General features: G+C 36.7%; 2 protein-coding genes across 2 annotated transcripts in view; both read left to right on the forward strand.

Moving 5' to 3' along the window:
• Window positions 1-5,345, forward strand: part of LOC108713469 (mucin-5B-like) — a 29,280-nt gene extending 23,935 nt beyond the window's left edge. The window contains exons 24-28 of the mRNA XM_018257036.2: window positions 699-827; window positions 935-1,079; window positions 1,947-1,990; window positions 3,042-3,932; window positions 5,296-5,345. Of these exons, the coding sequence (XP_018112525.2) occupies window positions 699-827; window positions 935-1,079; window positions 1,947-1,990; window positions 3,042-3,932; window positions 5,296-5,345 (1,259 nt within the window). The remainder of the gene's footprint in view (window positions 1-698; window positions 828-934; window positions 1,080-1,946; window positions 1,991-3,041; window positions 3,933-5,295) is intronic.
• A 3,317-nt stretch (window positions 5,346-8,662) lies between these two features.
• LOC108713470 (intestinal mucin-like protein) overlaps window positions 8,663-18,685 on the forward strand; it is a 32,131-nt gene continuing 22,108 nt past the window's right edge. The window contains exons 1-5 of the mRNA XM_018257037.1: window positions 8,663-8,686; window positions 10,170-10,344; window positions 13,404-13,654; window positions 15,467-15,650; window positions 18,114-18,318. Of these exons, the coding sequence (XP_018112526.1) occupies window positions 8,663-8,686; window positions 10,170-10,344; window positions 13,404-13,654; window positions 15,467-15,650; window positions 18,114-18,318 (839 nt within the window). The remainder of the gene's footprint in view (window positions 8,687-10,169; window positions 10,345-13,403; window positions 13,655-15,466; window positions 15,651-18,113; window positions 18,319-18,685) is intronic.

An 18,685-nucleotide genomic window follows, 5' to 3' on the forward strand; every position in this document is an offset into this window, starting at 1 on the left:
CTGCCCAAATGCTAAACAAATATATATCATTAGCAATGTGCGTGATGTGGCCATCCATGTGTATGTTCAAATCAGGTTTGACCATTCAGTCCATTTTCCCGTTATATGACACTTTATGACCAAGAGCATAGACTACCATTTATGTTGTAACTCCCTTTCATTTTGAGTACACATTAATAACAACTTAAAATTACAATAAATTCCGATCGGCACAGGTTCTTCTTGTGCTTGCACTTTATGATATACACAGTGATCCCCAACCAGTAGCTCGCGAGCAACATGTTGCTCTCCAACCCCTTGGATGTTGCTCTCTGGGTCCTCAGAGCAGATGCTTATTTTTGAATTCCAGGCTTGGAAGCAAGTTTTAATTGCATAAAAACTAAGTATAGTACCAAGTAGAGCCTCTTATAGGCTGCCAGTCCACACAGGGGCAACCAAATAGCCAATCACAGCCCTTATTTTGGCACCCAAGGGACTATTTTATGTTTGTGTTGTTCTCCAACTCTTTTTACATTTGAATGTGGCTCCCGGGTAAAAAAAAGGTTGGGGACCCCTGATATACAGTAACAGTTTTTAAGACCAGCTATGCTTTATGCCTGTTTTTCATTGAAATAATCTGATTTTATCTGATGTTCATAAAAACCATTGCGGCAGAAATAAATAAATCTTTCTTCTGTGTATTCATTTATTGTTATCAGCTCTGTTCTGTGATTACTATAACAAGGAAAAAAGGTGTGAATGGCATTATAGGCCCTGCGGAGCGCCTTGTTTGAAGACCTGTAGAAATCCTAGGGGAAAGTGTTCTTATGAGTTGGGTGGCCTTGAAGGTAAAATAAGTTATTTTATTCATACCTTAATATATATGATATTTTGAATCTAAATTTAATTGTAGTCTTCATATTTCTAATGGATGAGATCTCTAAATTTTCATAAGGATGTTATCCCACATGCCCAAAATACGCACCGTACTTTGATGAGGATGAAATGGAATGCGTATCACAATGTGGCTGCTTTGATGAGGACAGGAAATATTATAAATTGGGATCCAAAATGCCCTCTAAAGAGACTTGCATTGCCTGGTAATTCTACTTTCTTCCTTCAATAAGAGCCTTTTTGTGGAAATGTAAGGTGCAAACTTATTACAGGTCTAATTATTTACATCAACCAATCAGCATGAAGCATTTATTTAATAAATATTCTATTAGTCTCAATGGGCAACTGCATTTGGGCAAGCTTATCACCTTTTCTTAGATAGGGGTCATTTATAACCAGGCCCAGATTTGTGGAGAGGCCACCAAGGCCCGGGACTAGGGCGGTAGGATTATAGAGGGCTGCATGCTGCCCAACTACACCTACATTGGTTCAGAAACACTGGGGATGCGCAGGAGATACAATAGTTTTTTAAATTTCCTGTGTGCCAATCCCCATAGCTCCAGTCTCAGTGATTTGAGTGAATAAAAGGAAGGCGACGGGGGTTCACGAACAACAGCGGGCCTAGGGGTGCCCACTATGTAAATCCGGCCCTGTTTATAACAACACCCCCATTACTGGTGCTTAATATGCATGCAATGGAGAGCATATATTAAAACAATTTATTAAGGTACTTGCATTCAAACATGTTCTTTCACATCTTGCCTCTTCTGATAAATGGTGCACAACTGAGCTTCAGGATCCCCACGGCAAGCAGTGTCAATAAGTGCACCCGAAAAAAAACACTGTTTTTAAAAAACATTCTAGAAGTGACACAGCTCCCGCTCTGAATATGCAATACACAGCCTGCGCCCAATTTCACAAACAGAGAACAAATACGATTTACAGAGGAAAAATAAAGTCCAAGTGCTCTTCATTCATTATATAAGTTCTCCATTGGAAAGCCTTCTATGGTAAACTACCCATGATTAGGAGGTGTACATTTTACAAATAATGACTTATTTTTCCCCCTACAGCAACTGCACAGAGCATGGCATTATGTGTTCTCCTAATGCTGAAGGTATGACAGCATAAAATATGTAACTGCTGTTAAGTATTCATGTCTTCCTTCCTATACTTAAACATGCAATCTTTTTTTAGCCTGTGTTTGTATATATGAAGGCCAAATGTACAACTACAATCAAAGCATATACAACACTACAGATGGTATGGGAGGTTGTATTACTGCGACATGCAAGGAAAATGGAACCATCTATCGAGAAATCTACCCATGTCTATCTGCCTTCACATCACCATTTACCTTCTCAACTGTACCCACTACAGGCAAGTATTTCCTAACAACTGCTCCACAAAAATTTAAAAAAATATATATATAATATATATTATTAGTACCAATGGACTTGTGCAGTATTTTTGCTTAGATATTACTTTTACAAATAAATGTTAATTTCATGTTAATTTTTGTTTTGTTAAATTGTTCTGTGTGATATACTCCTCTGGCATACAAGTTTTTATTGTGTAACCCACCCAAAATCAAGTCTAGAAAGCTCATGGCTTTCTGAAGCAAACACACAGCATATGAAAATTTGATCAACTGTTGATCATATTTAAATGCACCAACAATCCTTTCATCTTTTGCTGTTACTTGTCCTTTAAAGAAAAGTACTATATTGTTTTTGTAGCCTACAATTCAACTGATATCCCACTTTTACTATTCAAAAAAGTGTTTCTCTCTAAAACAGCAGTATATTTTATATATATATATTTAATACACAAAAGCCATGAATATCTATATCCTTAAAAACGGTGACTAGTGATGTCATCAGTTATAAACGGTGAGTAGTGACATTTTTGACACATGGCTCACTAAAAATGGTGTATTTAAATAAATAAAGTACCCCTTGTTTGAAAATATGAGGATATTAGAAGTAACCTCGTAGTTCCATGACCTGTATAAAAACATTCGGCATTGTGCTTTAATATGGCCATGGAACTCCTCGATGACTTATAATATCCTTATATTTTACAATAGGGGGTACTTTATTCACTATATAATGGCAAGTTCAATCTGTTGGCCAGGCTTGACTAGAATGTCTTTAATCTAATTTCAGCAGCAACAAATGTCACTCAAATGACAACAACATTATGTGTTGTTGAGCAATGTGAATGGTCCGAGTGGTTTAATGTCAGCGATCCAGCGACACAGAATGGAGATGATGATGAATCATACGAAAACATACGAGGAAATGGATATAACATTTGTGAAAATCCAAAAGATATTTATTGTGAAGCAGATAATTCATCAACAGCACCGCTAGATTTAACTACATACAATATAATATGTAATGTATCTATCGGGTTGCTATGCTATCAGCAGTCATCAGATGCCCCTTGTCCTAACTACCAAATTAAAGTTTTATGCTGCAGTTTTGTACCATGTGAATACCTAACATCTACAGAGACAACAACTACTGAAACCCCTTCAACCACATCAAATCTCACCACCACAAAAGCAGAGATAATGACAACAAAAACAAGTGCAAGAACGCCCATATCAATAACCCAAAGGCAGCCATACTCATCAGTATCATATACAACATCTGTATTCTGTACACCGGGATGTCGGTGGACACAGTGGTTTAATCGCAATAGCCCATCACCTGGATTAAGTGGTGGTGAGTTTGAGACTCTCAAAGATATACAGTCGGCCTGTAGGAGCCCTAATAACATTGAGTGTAGAGCAACAAATATCCCTATCATGCAATTTAATCCGCCTGCACAAACTGTAATATGTAACACAGTAGATGGACTGGTGTGCCTCAACAAGGATCAGATATCACAAATATGCTATGATTATGAGATAAGATTATTTTGCTGTGATGACTATAGTAATTGCATCACAACATCACAACCTACACCAGAAACAACCAGCAAAAAAGTTACCACAACATTTATTTCAACACATTGCTATTGTCTTGTAAATGGTGCCACATTCTCACCAGGTAAGTTTTAAATTGATTTAAAGGACATGTAAACCCTCCACAAAAATGTCATCAGTGAAAGGCCTCTTTGAAATCTTTAGATACCTGCCACTCTGTTTGTTAAAGGGTTAACAGTAAGGCTGCAGCATCCCCTTAACCACTTATAAATCCTTCTACTCCTCTAACCCATTCTGCCCTCTCCCTCAGAAAATTGCTTTGGCTGTTGACTTATGAGCATGTTCAGTTCTTCTCAGCTCAGATTTCTAAACACACCCTACAGCCAATGAAGAGATAGCATTGCTGCTTCCCATAGAAACTCTAGCTGTCTGATCCTATTTTTTTCTCATAACCACCTCTCCTGAGCTCAGCTTAACCATTACAGTGCTCAACCCCAGCAGAACTTTTTATCAAAGTTTGTTTACCTGTGTAAACCTGCATTCTGCATTGCATGAACTTTACAGGATACATGTTACAATGTTACTGATGATGTGTCAGAGGGAAAATGGCCACCTGGTAAAAGCTGCTATTTGTTCTAGGAAAATGTGATAGGGCTGGCAAATGGCGGGGGTATATGCAGTACAAATGATGTGGCTTGGGTGGGTAAGATATGCCCAACAATATACATGGTAGGAAAATGTAGGCTTTACATTAACTATGTAAATATGTAAAATTAAATCCGATGTGCCCCTGAAGAATCTGATATAGTCGGCGAAACAAGTTGGGTGGCATAGGTGGACGGTGGGCAACTTAGCTCCCACCCTGTCCCCACGTAGATAGGCAGGATTTGGCTCATGTTGGTTTAAAATGGAAGGGTGGGAGTGGGTGGCACGGCACCGAAGCCTGTTTAGAATACAATTTCTGGAGAGGTGCCATGAATTTTTGAATTTGGCACCACCGTTCCACCATGTGCAGTTTTGAATTTGTTTTTTAAGGACACTGGTCCAGCACTGCAGCCTGGTGGTTATAGCAGTGAATGTGTGTGTTTTTTTCAAGCTTTTCCCTTTTTAGTGTTAGTTTATTAAAGGTTACATTTTAACCATTGGATACTTTGCACATGTGTCACACTGAACTAGTTTGCTTTGAAGTGTGTGTGGTCGAAACTGAAATTTACAAGTACCCATTTCACTTCTATATCTTTGTGTCTTTGGTCACAATCCTTGCCTCCCATATTATGTAGCGATTAATGTACCTACTGATGTAAAATATAAGGAGTCCTATGCATAAGTCCACATTTTTCCATACATTTTATGGCCAGACTCTAATAATATAGCTACTGTACAGTATATGCACAGTTTTGTTTTTGAATCTAAATTTACAATGTAGAGAGCTGGTTAAACAGAGGCATTTTCAACATTTTAAGGTCTATTTGTTTACAATTGTACAGTTATACACAAGAAAGAGAATTATCAGGAAATTATTAGATCTTTTATTTAACCTCAATGTACTTTTTTTAGGGGATACTGTTTATAATGAGACTGATGCCTCTGGTTGCTATTACTATGGCTACTGCAACACAAACTGTAAGGTTGACAGATTTTCTGGACCCTGTCTATCAAGTACTCCTGCAACATCTGTTACAACAACTAAAACCCCAACAACTAGCACTAAATCCTCTACACTGGCATCTACATCCACACGTTTGACATCTGTACATACAACTACAACTTTGGCACCAACTAGTACCACATCCTCAACTGTGACTCCTGCCAAGACATCCACCACATCTGTGCATACAACTACAACTCCAGCACCAACTAGTACCACATCCTCAACTGTGACTTCTGCCAAGACATCCACCACATCTGTGCATACAACTACAACTCCAGCACCAACTAGTACCACATACTCTACTGTGACTCCTGCCAAGACATCCACATCGACCATATCTGTGACATCTGTACATACAACTTCAGCACCAACCAGTACCACTTCCTCAACTGTGACTCCTGCCAAGACATCCACATCTGTACATACAACTACAACATCGGCACCAACTAGTACCATATCCTCAACTGTGACTCCTGCCAAGACATCCACCACATCTGTGCATACAACTACAACTCCAGCACCAACTAGTACCACATACTCTACTGTGACTCCTGCCAAGACATCCACCTCTACCACATCTGTCACATCTGTACATGCAACTTCAGCACCAACCAGTACAACCGCCTCAACTGTGACTCCTGCCAAGCCATCCACATCTGTGACATCTGTACATACTACTACAACTTCAGCACCAACCAGTACAACCTCCTTAACTGTGACTCCTGCCAAGACATCCACATCTGTGACATCTGTACATACTACTACAACTTCAGCACCAACCAGTACCACATCCTCAACTGTGACTCCTGCCAAGACATCCACCTCTACCACATCTGTCACATCTGTACATACAACTTCAGCACCAACCAGTACCACCTCCTCAACTGTAACTCCTGCCAAGACATCCACATCTGTGACATCTGTACATACTACTACAACTTCAGCACCAACCAGTACCACATCCTCAACTGTGACTCCTGCCAAGACATCCACCTCTACCACTTTTGTCACATCTGTTCCTTCATCTACTTCTCCATCACAAACCAGTACCATATACTCAACAATGACTTCTCCCAAGATATCAACTCCAAGTTTTTCTGTGACATCTATTACTGCATCTAGTACTCTACAAACAACCACTACCATACAACCAACAGTGACACCTGCAAAGACATCCACATCAATTACAGTTACTAAAGGGCCAACAACAACCTCTTGTGCATACCCAATGTTTCCAGTAACAGAATCTAACCTAACCATAGAAGGATGTCCTCCAAAAAAGGTCCTGGAAAAACACATCTCTTCATAATGTTGTTTTTATTTAAATATACTTGTTACAAGGTAAAAAAGGTGGATGTATTCAATGTTTCGACTCACATTGCCATCTTTAGGAAGTGAAAAAAGTACTTAACATAGTGTTATATAAATATAAAAATGTCGCCAAAATGCCACAGTGATGATGTCATTCATGGGCATAATCCAATTAATACACCTTTGTGTCATTTACATATACAAAAGAATTAGAAATATATACTGTATATATACTGTGTGTATATATATATATATATATATATATATATATATATATAATAGTCCGCTGAGTATCCGCACTCCAATGCAAAATTAATGTATAATTGGGGTGCACAGTTATATTTGATATATAAATTGAAAACTGGCACTCCTGTAAAAATCTTCACCTGTTTATTTTAAAACATTATATGTTAACTTTGCGGTCCTTTTTCAAGGATATATATATATATATATATATATATATATATATATATATATATATATATATATATATATATATATATATATATATATATATATATATAAAATGCAACACAAACTAATATGGGTCCCAGACCAGCTGCACACTTATATTTGCCACCAGTAACGTAACTAGAGGGGGGCGGGCCCTGGCGCGGGACGTGCAGCCGGGCCCCCCGCTCCCCTCCGTACAATATTTTCTGCGCACGAGCTGCCGGGGGCCCTGAGGGGGTGCGGGCCCTGGCCCAATCGCACCCCTACTCCCCCGGTAGTTACGCCACTGTTTCTCACAGACAACTACCTCCAACTGCATGTAAGGGGTATCTGTCTTATCTACTACATGGCGGTAGTTATCTGGCAGACAGGATTCCCTAATACAACGTGGGATGACAGCTCTATACAGTTCAGTCTGAGGCTATAGTAGTGTTATAACAACACAAGCCACACAACCTATGCACCAGGGAACCGTCGTATGCAACGATTTTCAATTGTATTTACTTACCATACGAATCATTGGCCACTGTACAGTATATTCCCTTCTTCCGGGTACCTGGCACATTGGTCCGTGTTCCTGTAGTGGCTCATTATACATCCAAGTCGAGCCTACACAATCGGGGGGGTGTCTAAAGTTCCTAAAATAAAAGTGAATAAAGAGCAAATATCTAATAGCCACAGTTGGATCACCAAAAGGAATAGAAACACTATTACGCTTAATCCTTACATGCAGTTGGAGCCAGTTGGCTGTGGGTAATATAAGTGTGCAGCGGGTCTGGGACCCATATGAGTCAGCATTGTGTTATCATAGGAACTGTCAGCAGCTTGTGAGCCTGCACAGGCTTTTCCTGAGAAATGGTCACTGGAATGAGATTACGGGGAGATTGGTGTGTACATTGGTCCTGTTCCTGACCAAAGGGCTACAATAAGTTATATAGTGCTGAGTTATCCTATATTGGTAGGGGTGTATAGAATTTGCAGATACCCTGTGGAGGTTTTTTATGTTTTCGTTTTATGAGTGATTTTATCAGAGCTTATTGTACCCCTTTTTGTATAAAATGATCACGCAAGTTGGCAAAATTACAAAATTATTAATAAGCATATCACTTATGTTTGACGTTGAAAGCAGCTAGAAAGTTGCTGGTGAAACTTAGTCCCTTTGTAAAATGTATAATGAAGCAATAGAATTCTTAATGAATCAGATGAGAATTGTAGGACTGGCCAGATATGGGATGACTTTGACGTAGTTGGCCAGCTTAAATATATTGCAATATATGGACAAACAATCCCTGTTTTGTTTAAAGGGTAAGGCATTTTTCAGTAGCAGTATGCACAAAATGTCTCTGTCTTAAATATATTGATAATGGGTTGAGTGCAGAGGACTCTTGTATTTGTCCTTTTGTATATGTAAATGACACAAATGTGTATTAATTGGGATCATGCCCATGAATGACATCATCACTGTGAGATTTGGCGCCACTTTAATATTTAAATAACACTGTGTTAAGTACTTTTTTTCACTTCCTGAAGACATTAAAAAAATCCACCTTTTTTACCTTGCAACAAGTCCTGTGAGTGTAGTCGATTTTTTGTTTAATATGCTATAACGTGTACAGCTATGAGATTGGTCTGGGAACTCAAACTCCTCTCTGACTCCATATGGGAACTCAGACTCCACATGAGCTGTGTCCCTAAAACTACAGATTCTCAGTGAGGCAATCCCATTCCCTTTCTATGTTTTTCTGTGTAGCCAGTTAAACCTACGGTTGTTGACTCTCTCAGTAGTTGTAAATGACCCCTTATATCTTATAGTGACCACATTACTGTGAACATAGTTATACAGTAGTTACATAGTTAAATTGGGTTGAAAAAAGACAAAACTCCCATCAAGTTTAACCCCTCCAAATGAAAACCCAGCATCCATACACACACCCCTCCCTACTTTTAATTAAATTCTATATACCCATACCTATACTAACTATAGCGTTTAGTATCACAATAGCCCGTTGATATTATGTCTGTCCAAGAAATCATCCAAGCCATTCTTAAAGGCATTAACTGAATCAGCATCACAACATCACCCGGCAGTGCATTCAACAACCTCACTGTCCTCCCCCACCTATGCTGTTTCAAATGAAAGTTCTTTTCTTCTAGTCTGAAGGGGTGGCCTCTGGTGCGATGATCCTCTTAATGGGTAAAAAGGTCCCCTGCTATTGGTCTATAATGTCCTCTAATGTACTTGTAAAGTGTAATCATGTCTCATTGCAAGAGCCTTTTTTCCCGAGAAAACAACCCCAACCTTGACAGTCTACTATCGTAATTTAAATCTTCCATCCCCCTAACCAGTTTGGTTGCACTTAGTCTCTGCACTCTCTCCAGCTCATTTATATCCCTCTTAAGGACTGGAGTGAAAAACTGCACTGCATACTCCAGATGAGGCCTTACCAGTGACCTATAAAAAGGCATAATTATGTTTTCATCCCTTGAGTTTATGCCTTTTTTATGCAAGACAGAACTTTATTTGCTTTAGTAGCCAAAGAATGGCACTGTCCCGAATTAGACAACTTGTTATCTACAAAACCCCCAAGATCCTTCTTAGTTAAGGAAACTCCCAACACACTGCCATTTAGTGTATAACTTATTCAGCATATTTTAAAACCTACTATCTTTTTCTGATTTGGCAACCCCATTACCTCAGTCAATGTCTTCATAATTGAAGTCACCCATAATAATAATAATAACTTGATGTAGTTGCTAAGCCGCTTCTATTTGTAAAAGTAGCTGGGCTTCATTCTCATCACTTATATGCGGAACTAAACTAAAGTCTAAACTAAACTAAAGTCTGAAAACTCTAGCTAAGCAAAACATGATTCCTGATTTATGTTTGCCTTTGAATCTTCATATTACAATTTTAAATAATGCGATTTTACACATTTTCCAATTTAGACAAATGAGAAGTGGAACCTTGATAACTGCACAGTGGCCACATGCCATGGGAACAACATTGTTACTCTTGAACAAGTGACATGCCCTGTTGCAGAGAAAGTAACATGTGCTACTGGTTCTAAGCCTATTGTGGTATACAGCCTTAATGGTTGTTGTTATCATTATGAATGTCAAGGTAAGTGTTTATGTTTACATAGTCAAAAAATATACTGTATGTTTTGAGGACAAATACATATGTGAAATTTGCAAAAAGCCTGTGTAAAATATTATTTTATCCAGAGTGTCCTATAAATAAATGATGAATTAAATGTAATTATTATTACATTTATTTATAGCATGTCAGTGTTTTCCACAAACAGGGGTACATACATGACAAATAAATAAATACATTAGGTAATGAGGACTCTGCCCACAAGGGTTTACTATTTATATGGTGAAGATAATTTATACAGAAGGTATAATATTATGTGGGAGAAGTAGATTACAAAATATTGACAGTTATGACATTGTTACTGAGTTGAGCGAGTTTTTTTCTCCAGGCATGGATTCGTGGCAAAATTACGCACTTTGCCATGTGCAAATTATTTTGAGAAACTGTGGCAAAAATTTGCCGCAAAATTTTTTGCAGCGATAAAAAAGTCACCATAACAAAAAACACCAACTGACTTTAATGTATTGTTGCACGTGTAACAAAATTGATGCCTATTGAGTTAATTGCGTTTCATGATTTTTTTTGCAGTTTCCCAACATTTTTCAGCAAAATGGGACATATTCGCTCATCAGATAATGAATTAGCCAGATGAGATGAGCAGAAAGATATGTGTTAAAGGGATGGTTCACCTTTAATTTAGCATTTAGGGGCATATTTATCAAAGGGTGAACTTTCACTTTCACCCATTGATAAATACTCTTTTAAAAATGCTATAGAAATGAATGGAGAGAGGCAGAATTTCACACTAGTGGACTGTGGTGATCTCTAACTTCACTGTTTGATAAATATGCCCCTTAGTATATTATAGAACACCTAGTTCTTAAAAAGATTTCAATTGGCCTTCATTTTTTCTTTTTTTAAAAGTTTTTAAATGATTTGCCTTCTTCTTCTTACTCTTTCCATCTTTCATATGGGGGGCACTGACTCATCTAAAAACAAATGCTTTGTAAGGCTACACATTTTATTGACTTTTTTTTAATCATCTTTCTATTCAGTTCTCTCCTATTCATATTTCAGTCTCTTATTCAAATCAATGCATGGTTACTAGGGTAATGTGGACCCTAGCAACTGGATTGTCAAAATTACAAACTGGGGAGATGCTGAATAAAAAGTTAAATAACTCAAAAACCACAAATAATAAAAAAAATGAAAACCAATTGCAAATCACTCTCTACACCATACTTAAAGTTAAACAGGGGTGAACAACCCCTTTAAGGGATATCCCACATCTTTTATTTGGTAAGTGTGTAAGCTTTACAAAAGAGGTGGGTTTTGTGGTGACATTTAACTCTGGTCTGGTGAAGTCTTGGCGACATACATATGGTGAGGTTTGTAGAGCAGAAAATTCAAGATTATTAGAGGAGCAAAGTGTTTGATTTGGAGAGTATCTGGAGATGAAAGTTGAAATGTAAAGTGGAGCATAGTTACTGAGAGCTTTATAGGCGAGGATGGGGAGTTTGATGAAAGAATGTAATGGTAGACAGAGGAGGTTTTGCAGGTGGGGTGGACGAGTGGTGGATGAATCTTGCAGCTTTATTCTGGATGGATTGCAGAGAGAATAAGCGAGTGAGTGGTAGGACAATAAAAAGGAGGTTGCAAAAGGCTTATCAGATTAATGAATGGACTAGTATTTGTGTTGTTTTCTGTCTGAGAAAGGGGGATGTTCGTGTAATTTATTTTTTTTGTATTTTATATTTTATTAACATTTCTTCTATTCTAATATATTATATTAGGGGGCTGATTCACTAAGGGTCGAATATCGAGGGTTAATTAACCCTCGATATTCGACTAGGAATTGAAATCCTTTTACTTCAAATATCGAAGTCGAAGGATTTAGCGCAGATAGTTCGATCGAACAATCGAAGTATAATTCCTTCGATCGAACGATTAAATCCTTCGAATCAAACGATTCGAAGGATTCAAATCCAACAATCGAAGGAATATCCTTTGATCAAAAAAAGTTAGCCAAGCCTATGGGGAACTTCCCCATAGGCTAACATTGACTTCGGTAGCTTTTAGATGCCGAACTAGGGGGTCAAAGTTTTTTTTAAAGAGACAGTACTTCGACTATCGAATGGTCGAATAGTCGAACGATTTTTCATAGTCGTAGTCAAAGGTCGAAGTAGCCCATTCGATGGTCGAAGTAGCCCAAAACAAACTTCGAAATTCGAAGTTTTTTTACTTTGAATCCTTCACTCGAAGTTAGTGAATCGGCCCCTAAATCTATTATTCTAATAAAAGACTCTATACACGGTCTTGAGAATCAGTAGTTTAAACATATCCTGTGCCAAATTGGGGGTTTATGAAGCATGGACAGTTATATTTCAATGAACAACCTGAATCCATAAAGTGTATGTAGCTTGCCCTGAGCAATTGGGAACATCTGGATGTTATAAGTTACTGCACTGGCACATCATTCTCTAATACTACTGGATAACTACTATGTCAACATCATACACATTTTTATGAGCTTTATTTTAAAAAAATCCTGAAGCAAGCATGGGTGGTCTTCAAAAGGTGATGTAGGCTTCAACCCTCTGTATAATGGCTGTGTTTCTTAGATTGTAATACATGATAGCCTATTACAGCTCTTTGAGTTGTATTTGCTGTACTCAACACAGTATACAGTACTTTATGTATGGATGGGAGTTGTAATATGTGAACGCATGCAATTGCAGAAAACCCAAGGATTATCATTTGTAGCTTCATAGTTGCTTGCAAAATGATGTGCAACTTCATTTACAACTAAAAATTACAACACTTCAATATACAACTAAAAAGTCTTGTGTGTCAAAGCTCTCAGAGCTCAAAAGACCTCAATGATATAATTAATGGATTCAAATATATAACTTTGGTGGGCCAAGATCTGTGGCAGGTTATTTAAATCCAATCTACAATGATGCTGGAATTCTGGGCATTTTGTTACTGAGGAACTTGAAGGGTGGAAAATGTACATTATGAACATGTTGATTGTGTATAAAAGTAATAATACCACTGAATTCATACACTGGTATTTCCTCCAGGTGTCTGTGTTGTAATGGACAACAACCAGTACATGACCTTCGATGGGACCACATATGAATTTGTCAACAACTGTACCAACATTCTAGTGCAAGAGATCAATGAGCAATATAACCACTTTCTGATCCTTGCAAAAAATGACTACTGCAGTGAAGCCAATAGTGCAAGCTGTCCACAAATGATCATTATTTCTTTTGAAAACAATATAGTGACATTGATGCGCTCCATGAAAAATGGTGCAATGAACAAACAGGTATGGCTGGCCAGACACACATAAAGGAAAAACAATAACTTGTAAATGAAAGTGTATTATTATTGTACATTTTATGTAAGTGCTCAGACTGATGCAATCAAACTTGTATTTGGCTTCAACAGTATTTTAAGTTCAAGCCCATTCCCCTGTAGCTATTCTTTTCATTGCACCTACAGTAATTACAATATTGCAAAGTTCAGTCTAACTCTTAGGGGTTATTTATCAAAATCTGAATTTTTCTTATATTTTTAAAACAAAAAGTCAGACCAAACTAGAATCATACAATTTTTAATTTTTTTCCAAAACCGCTCGTTTTTTCGGACTTTTTCCCTAAAAGCCCACATTTTTGGATTTTTGCCTGAAAAGTCCAAAATAGTTGGATTTTCAGGATAATTCCAGCACAGACCACAGAAACTTCCATATAGGATAGGGACCTCCCCCATTGACTTACAGTATATACAACCTCTATATACAACCTCGGTAGGTCTGAGATGCCGGATTTTTGGATTCTGACTTTTTCCATCCTCATGGTGTAATAAATCTCAGAAAATGTAAATTTTCTCCCACTAATAATTCGGATTTTATAGTAAAAATAAACCCTCACATTTTTCAAGTTTTTGGCATTCCCCCAAAATGTATAGAAGACTGTCCTGTTTTGTACTTGGATGCTCTACATTTAGATTTACTTTGCACAGACAGAGGCATATTCTATTAAATAGACATGGGTATAAAGTACCAATGAGATGTAAGATATTATTTATGCAAATTTGACAGATGTTTTTAAGTAAATGCTAGCATGACTTTTCTCTCGTGAATTATACAGAGTACTTATAGTTATTGAGACAAAATCTAGCACATGGTTGTAACCACCTTAACAGCTTCTGGCTTTAATAAATCTTGAAAACTTTGAGTTTTTTTGTCTGCTAAAAATTTGGATTTTGAAGTAAAGTCGTTTTTGACATTTGGACTTTGATAAATAACTCCCAAAATCTTGGGCTGAGATCTACTGACTTGTATGAGATAAATAATAAAAATGTAAATTTGGTGAATTAGCCAAGGATGACCCTCAGTTATCAGACTTGAAGAATCTTTTTAAAAAATGGGGCAAGGTACAATTACAAAAATTAGGCAATAAGCACAATGTATTTTTGCACTTTACCCCAATAGCATTTGTTATTAGTCTCCATAGATTGGAGCTCAAAAAGTTATGTCTCTGTAACTACCTGCATAAAGCAGCACATGGGCAACTCCTGGCATACTAGCTTGGACATCATTCAGAATTCATAAAGAAAGAAATGCAATGGCCAGGCACAAATGCTTGTGCATGGAACTCAAAGGAACATGTTCTCCAACTCTTGGTGCTCTTGCACGTATGTCTAGCCCTTTGTAAATTACCTTTTTTATCTCACCTAGAAGAGATTTTTATAGTACAGGTATGGGATCCGTTATCCAGAAACCTGTTATCCAGAAAGTTCCAAATTACGGAAAAGATGTCTCCCATAGACTCCATTATAATCAAATAATCCAAATCTTTAAAAATGATTTCCTTTTTCTCTGTAATATTAAAACAGCAGCTTGTACTTGATCCCAACTAAGATATAATTAATCCTTATTGGAAGCAAAATCAGCCTATTGGGTTTATTTAATATTTACATGATTTTATAGTAGTCTTAAGGTGTGAAGATCCAAATTACGGAAAGACCTGTTATCCGGAAAGCCTCAGGTCCCGAGCATTCTAGATAATAGATCCCATACCTGTATTCTACATTGGTATATCACAGAAACATTAACCAAAGTTCTTACTTCTTTTAGATTATGTTCAACCAGAAGATTGTATCCCCTGGATTTACAAAGGATGGCATCACCATATCCAGTACTGTGATTGACATTGTTGTGAATATTGCAGCTTTAAAAGCTCACATTATCTTTAGTGACACACTGTTTATGTTAACATTACCTCTGAGTACGTTTCTTAACAGCACCGAAGGTCTGTGTGGTAAGTTTATTAACATTTTACCTATTTCGCACTATTACTTGAAAGAAATTTAATTGTAAGTTATTACGTTTTTAATGAGTTCCCCAATATTTATAGTTTCAGGCTACAGCACTTGACTATGTTATAATAACAAAAAAAATATTTGGTTAAGGCTTTTTGGACCAGCTGGAGGCAGTGTAAAGGCCCAGGAATCTAAAATTGTCCGTTTCTCTTCCCACCATTCTTTTTTTATAATCTACTTTTCTAGTCTCTGTAGCAGTGGACATTTTGTGGCCCATTTACTTAGCTCAAGTGAAGGAATAGAGGAAAAAAAACGTCAAATTTCGAATGGTTTTTTGGCTACTTCGATCATCGAATGGGCTACTTCGACTAAGACTTCAAATCGAACGATTCGAACTAAAAATCGTTCGACTATTCGACCATTCGATAGTCCAAGTACTGTCTCTTTAAAAAAAAAACTTCGACCCCTTACTTCGCCACCTAAAACCTACCGAAGTCAATGTCAGCCTATGGGGAAGGTCCCCATAGGCTTTGCTATCTTTTTTTGGTCAAAGAAAAATCATTCGATCGAACGAATTGCGGTAAATCCTTCGCCTTCGATATTCGAAGTCGAAGGATTTCAATTCGACAGATAATTAACCCTCGATATTCGACCTTAAGTAAATTTGCCCCTTTAAGTGGCTCTTCATTACCTTCAGATAAATATTTGGGTTATCAGAACTAGAAATAGGTTTAAAACTTAAAGGGGTAGTTTACCTTTAAATTAACTTTTGAATTAACTTTTAATATGATGGGTTAATCTATCCCATTTCACCTGGCCAAAAAAATGTGAAACAGGGAAAATTAGCAAAATGCAAAAAGTCAATGCGCATTCTGCTGTGACTTGTACAGCTCCCAATACATTGGATTTAATGGCCTTTTTTTTTTTAATTGAAACTTGGCAAAACTTTTGTCGTTAATCCTGAAGCAATTTGCAATCATGTTGTATTGCTTTTGATTTTTTAATTATTTCATTTTATGTTTTTTAATTATTTAGCATTATATTTCCCCCCAAACCCCCTTATTATGCTTAGATCTTTGGCTGATTCTGATGGAGTTAGGCCAAAGAGCCCATTGCTAATGGTGAAATTAGCTCAGTTTTGTAAAAACCCAAAGTTTCTTTATACCAAGTTGGTTTTCATTTTTTTTTTGCCTTTTGAATTATTTCAGTGGTTTGTGTGAGATACTGGAAGATGAATAGAAATAAGCCAGCCACTCATCTCCATACTAAAATTAGATCAAAAGTGAACTGCCCCTTTCAAAGGGTGGTCTAACTTTAGTATGTTATAGAATAGCCAATTCTAAGCATCTTTTCAATTGGCCTTCATTTTTTCTTTTTTATAGTTTTTTATTATTTGCTTCTGACTCAATCCAGATTTCAAATGCAGGTCACTGACCCCATCTCAAGAACAAATGCTATGTAAAGCTACATATTTATTTCTATTGCTACTTTTTATTATTCATCTTTCTATTCAGGCCTCTTCTTTTCATATTCCAGTCTTTTATTTAAATCAGTGCATGGATAATTTGGACATTAGCAAATAGATTGCTGATATTGCAAACTGGAGAGCTGCTGAATAAAAAGCTAAATAACTCAAAAACCCCAAATAATAAAAAATAAAAACCAATTGCAAATTGTCTCAGAATATACATCACGCATAGAGGCATATTTATCAAGGGTCGAATTGAAAAAACTTCGAGATTCAAAAAGGACAACCAAAATTAAGTTGAAGTTTTTTTTGGTCAAATAGGTCCATTTTCTATCGAATAGGTCCGTATTAGGCCGAATTCGAAGTAATAACGCATTCGATCAAATTCAATTCAAAGTTTTTCCCCAAAAAAACCTTTGATTTTTCAAGTCCACCAATTGACTCCAAATATGTTCTAGGAGGTCCCCATAGGCTAAAACAGCAATTCTGCAGGTTTTAGAGGGCGAATGGTTGAAGACTAATTTTTAAAGAGACAGTACATGATTAAATTTCGAAATTTGAATTTTTGAATTTTTTTCAAATTCGAATCGAATTTGGACTATTCCCTAGTCGAAGTACACAAAAAAAAGCTTGAAATTCGAATTTTCTTCATTCAAAAATTCAACTCGACCTTTGATAAATCTGCCCCTAAAAGTTAACGCAAAGGTGAACAACCCCTTTAATGAATAATCCTTATTGGAGGCAAAACATTTGGATTTTATTATTTATTTATTGGTTAAATGTTTTTAGTAAACAATGTATGGTGATTCAAATTACAGAAGATCTCTTATCTGTAAAACCCCAGGTTTTTTGCATTCAGGATAACAGTTTCCATACCCGTACAAGATTACACATTTACTCCATGTTCTGTTATGCCCCAGGTTATATATAGTTTTGCTTCTTGTAAGGGAATATACATTTTTCAATTTGTATTTCATTTTAATCTTTCTTACAGGAACTTTTACCAATAACAGATCAGATGATTGCCTTTTTCCAGATGGAACATATGCTTCAGAGTGTTCCCAAATAGCTCCATTCTGGAACTTTAACAACATTACAGATCCAATCTGCAGCCAGGCACTCCCCCTTAACACTACTGAACAAACACCTACAATAACTACTTGTATTGAAACTAATTTATGTGACATCATAAACAGCTCGTACGTAAAACTTTCATTATTGTGCTTAAACCATATTTTAAATCTCTCTCTGATATAAACTGCAGAATGGTATTTTTGCAACAAATACTGCTAATTTATATATACAGTAGTTGTATATTTTATATATCATTCATACCTAGGGACATCTAGAATACTAAACAGTTATAATAAGAATTTGAAAACTTTACATTGAGCTAATGAAACATCTAGCAATCCTACTAATTAATTAAAAATGCTAGGCCAGAATGAAGTTTGAAAGGCTTAGTTATTTTTATATTGGTATCCTCTTTGAAGTGAACACAGTAGGGATCTATATGCAGAGAGATTTATTTATTTGTACATGGACTAAAGGAACAATGTCTTATGC

This window comes from Xenopus laevis, chromosome 4L, assembly GCF_017654675.1.
Source record: "Xenopus laevis strain J_2021 chromosome 4L, Xenopus_laevis_v10.1, whole genome shotgun sequence".
Lineage (NCBI taxonomy): Eukaryota > Metazoa > Chordata > Amphibia > Anura > Pipidae > Xenopus > Xenopus laevis.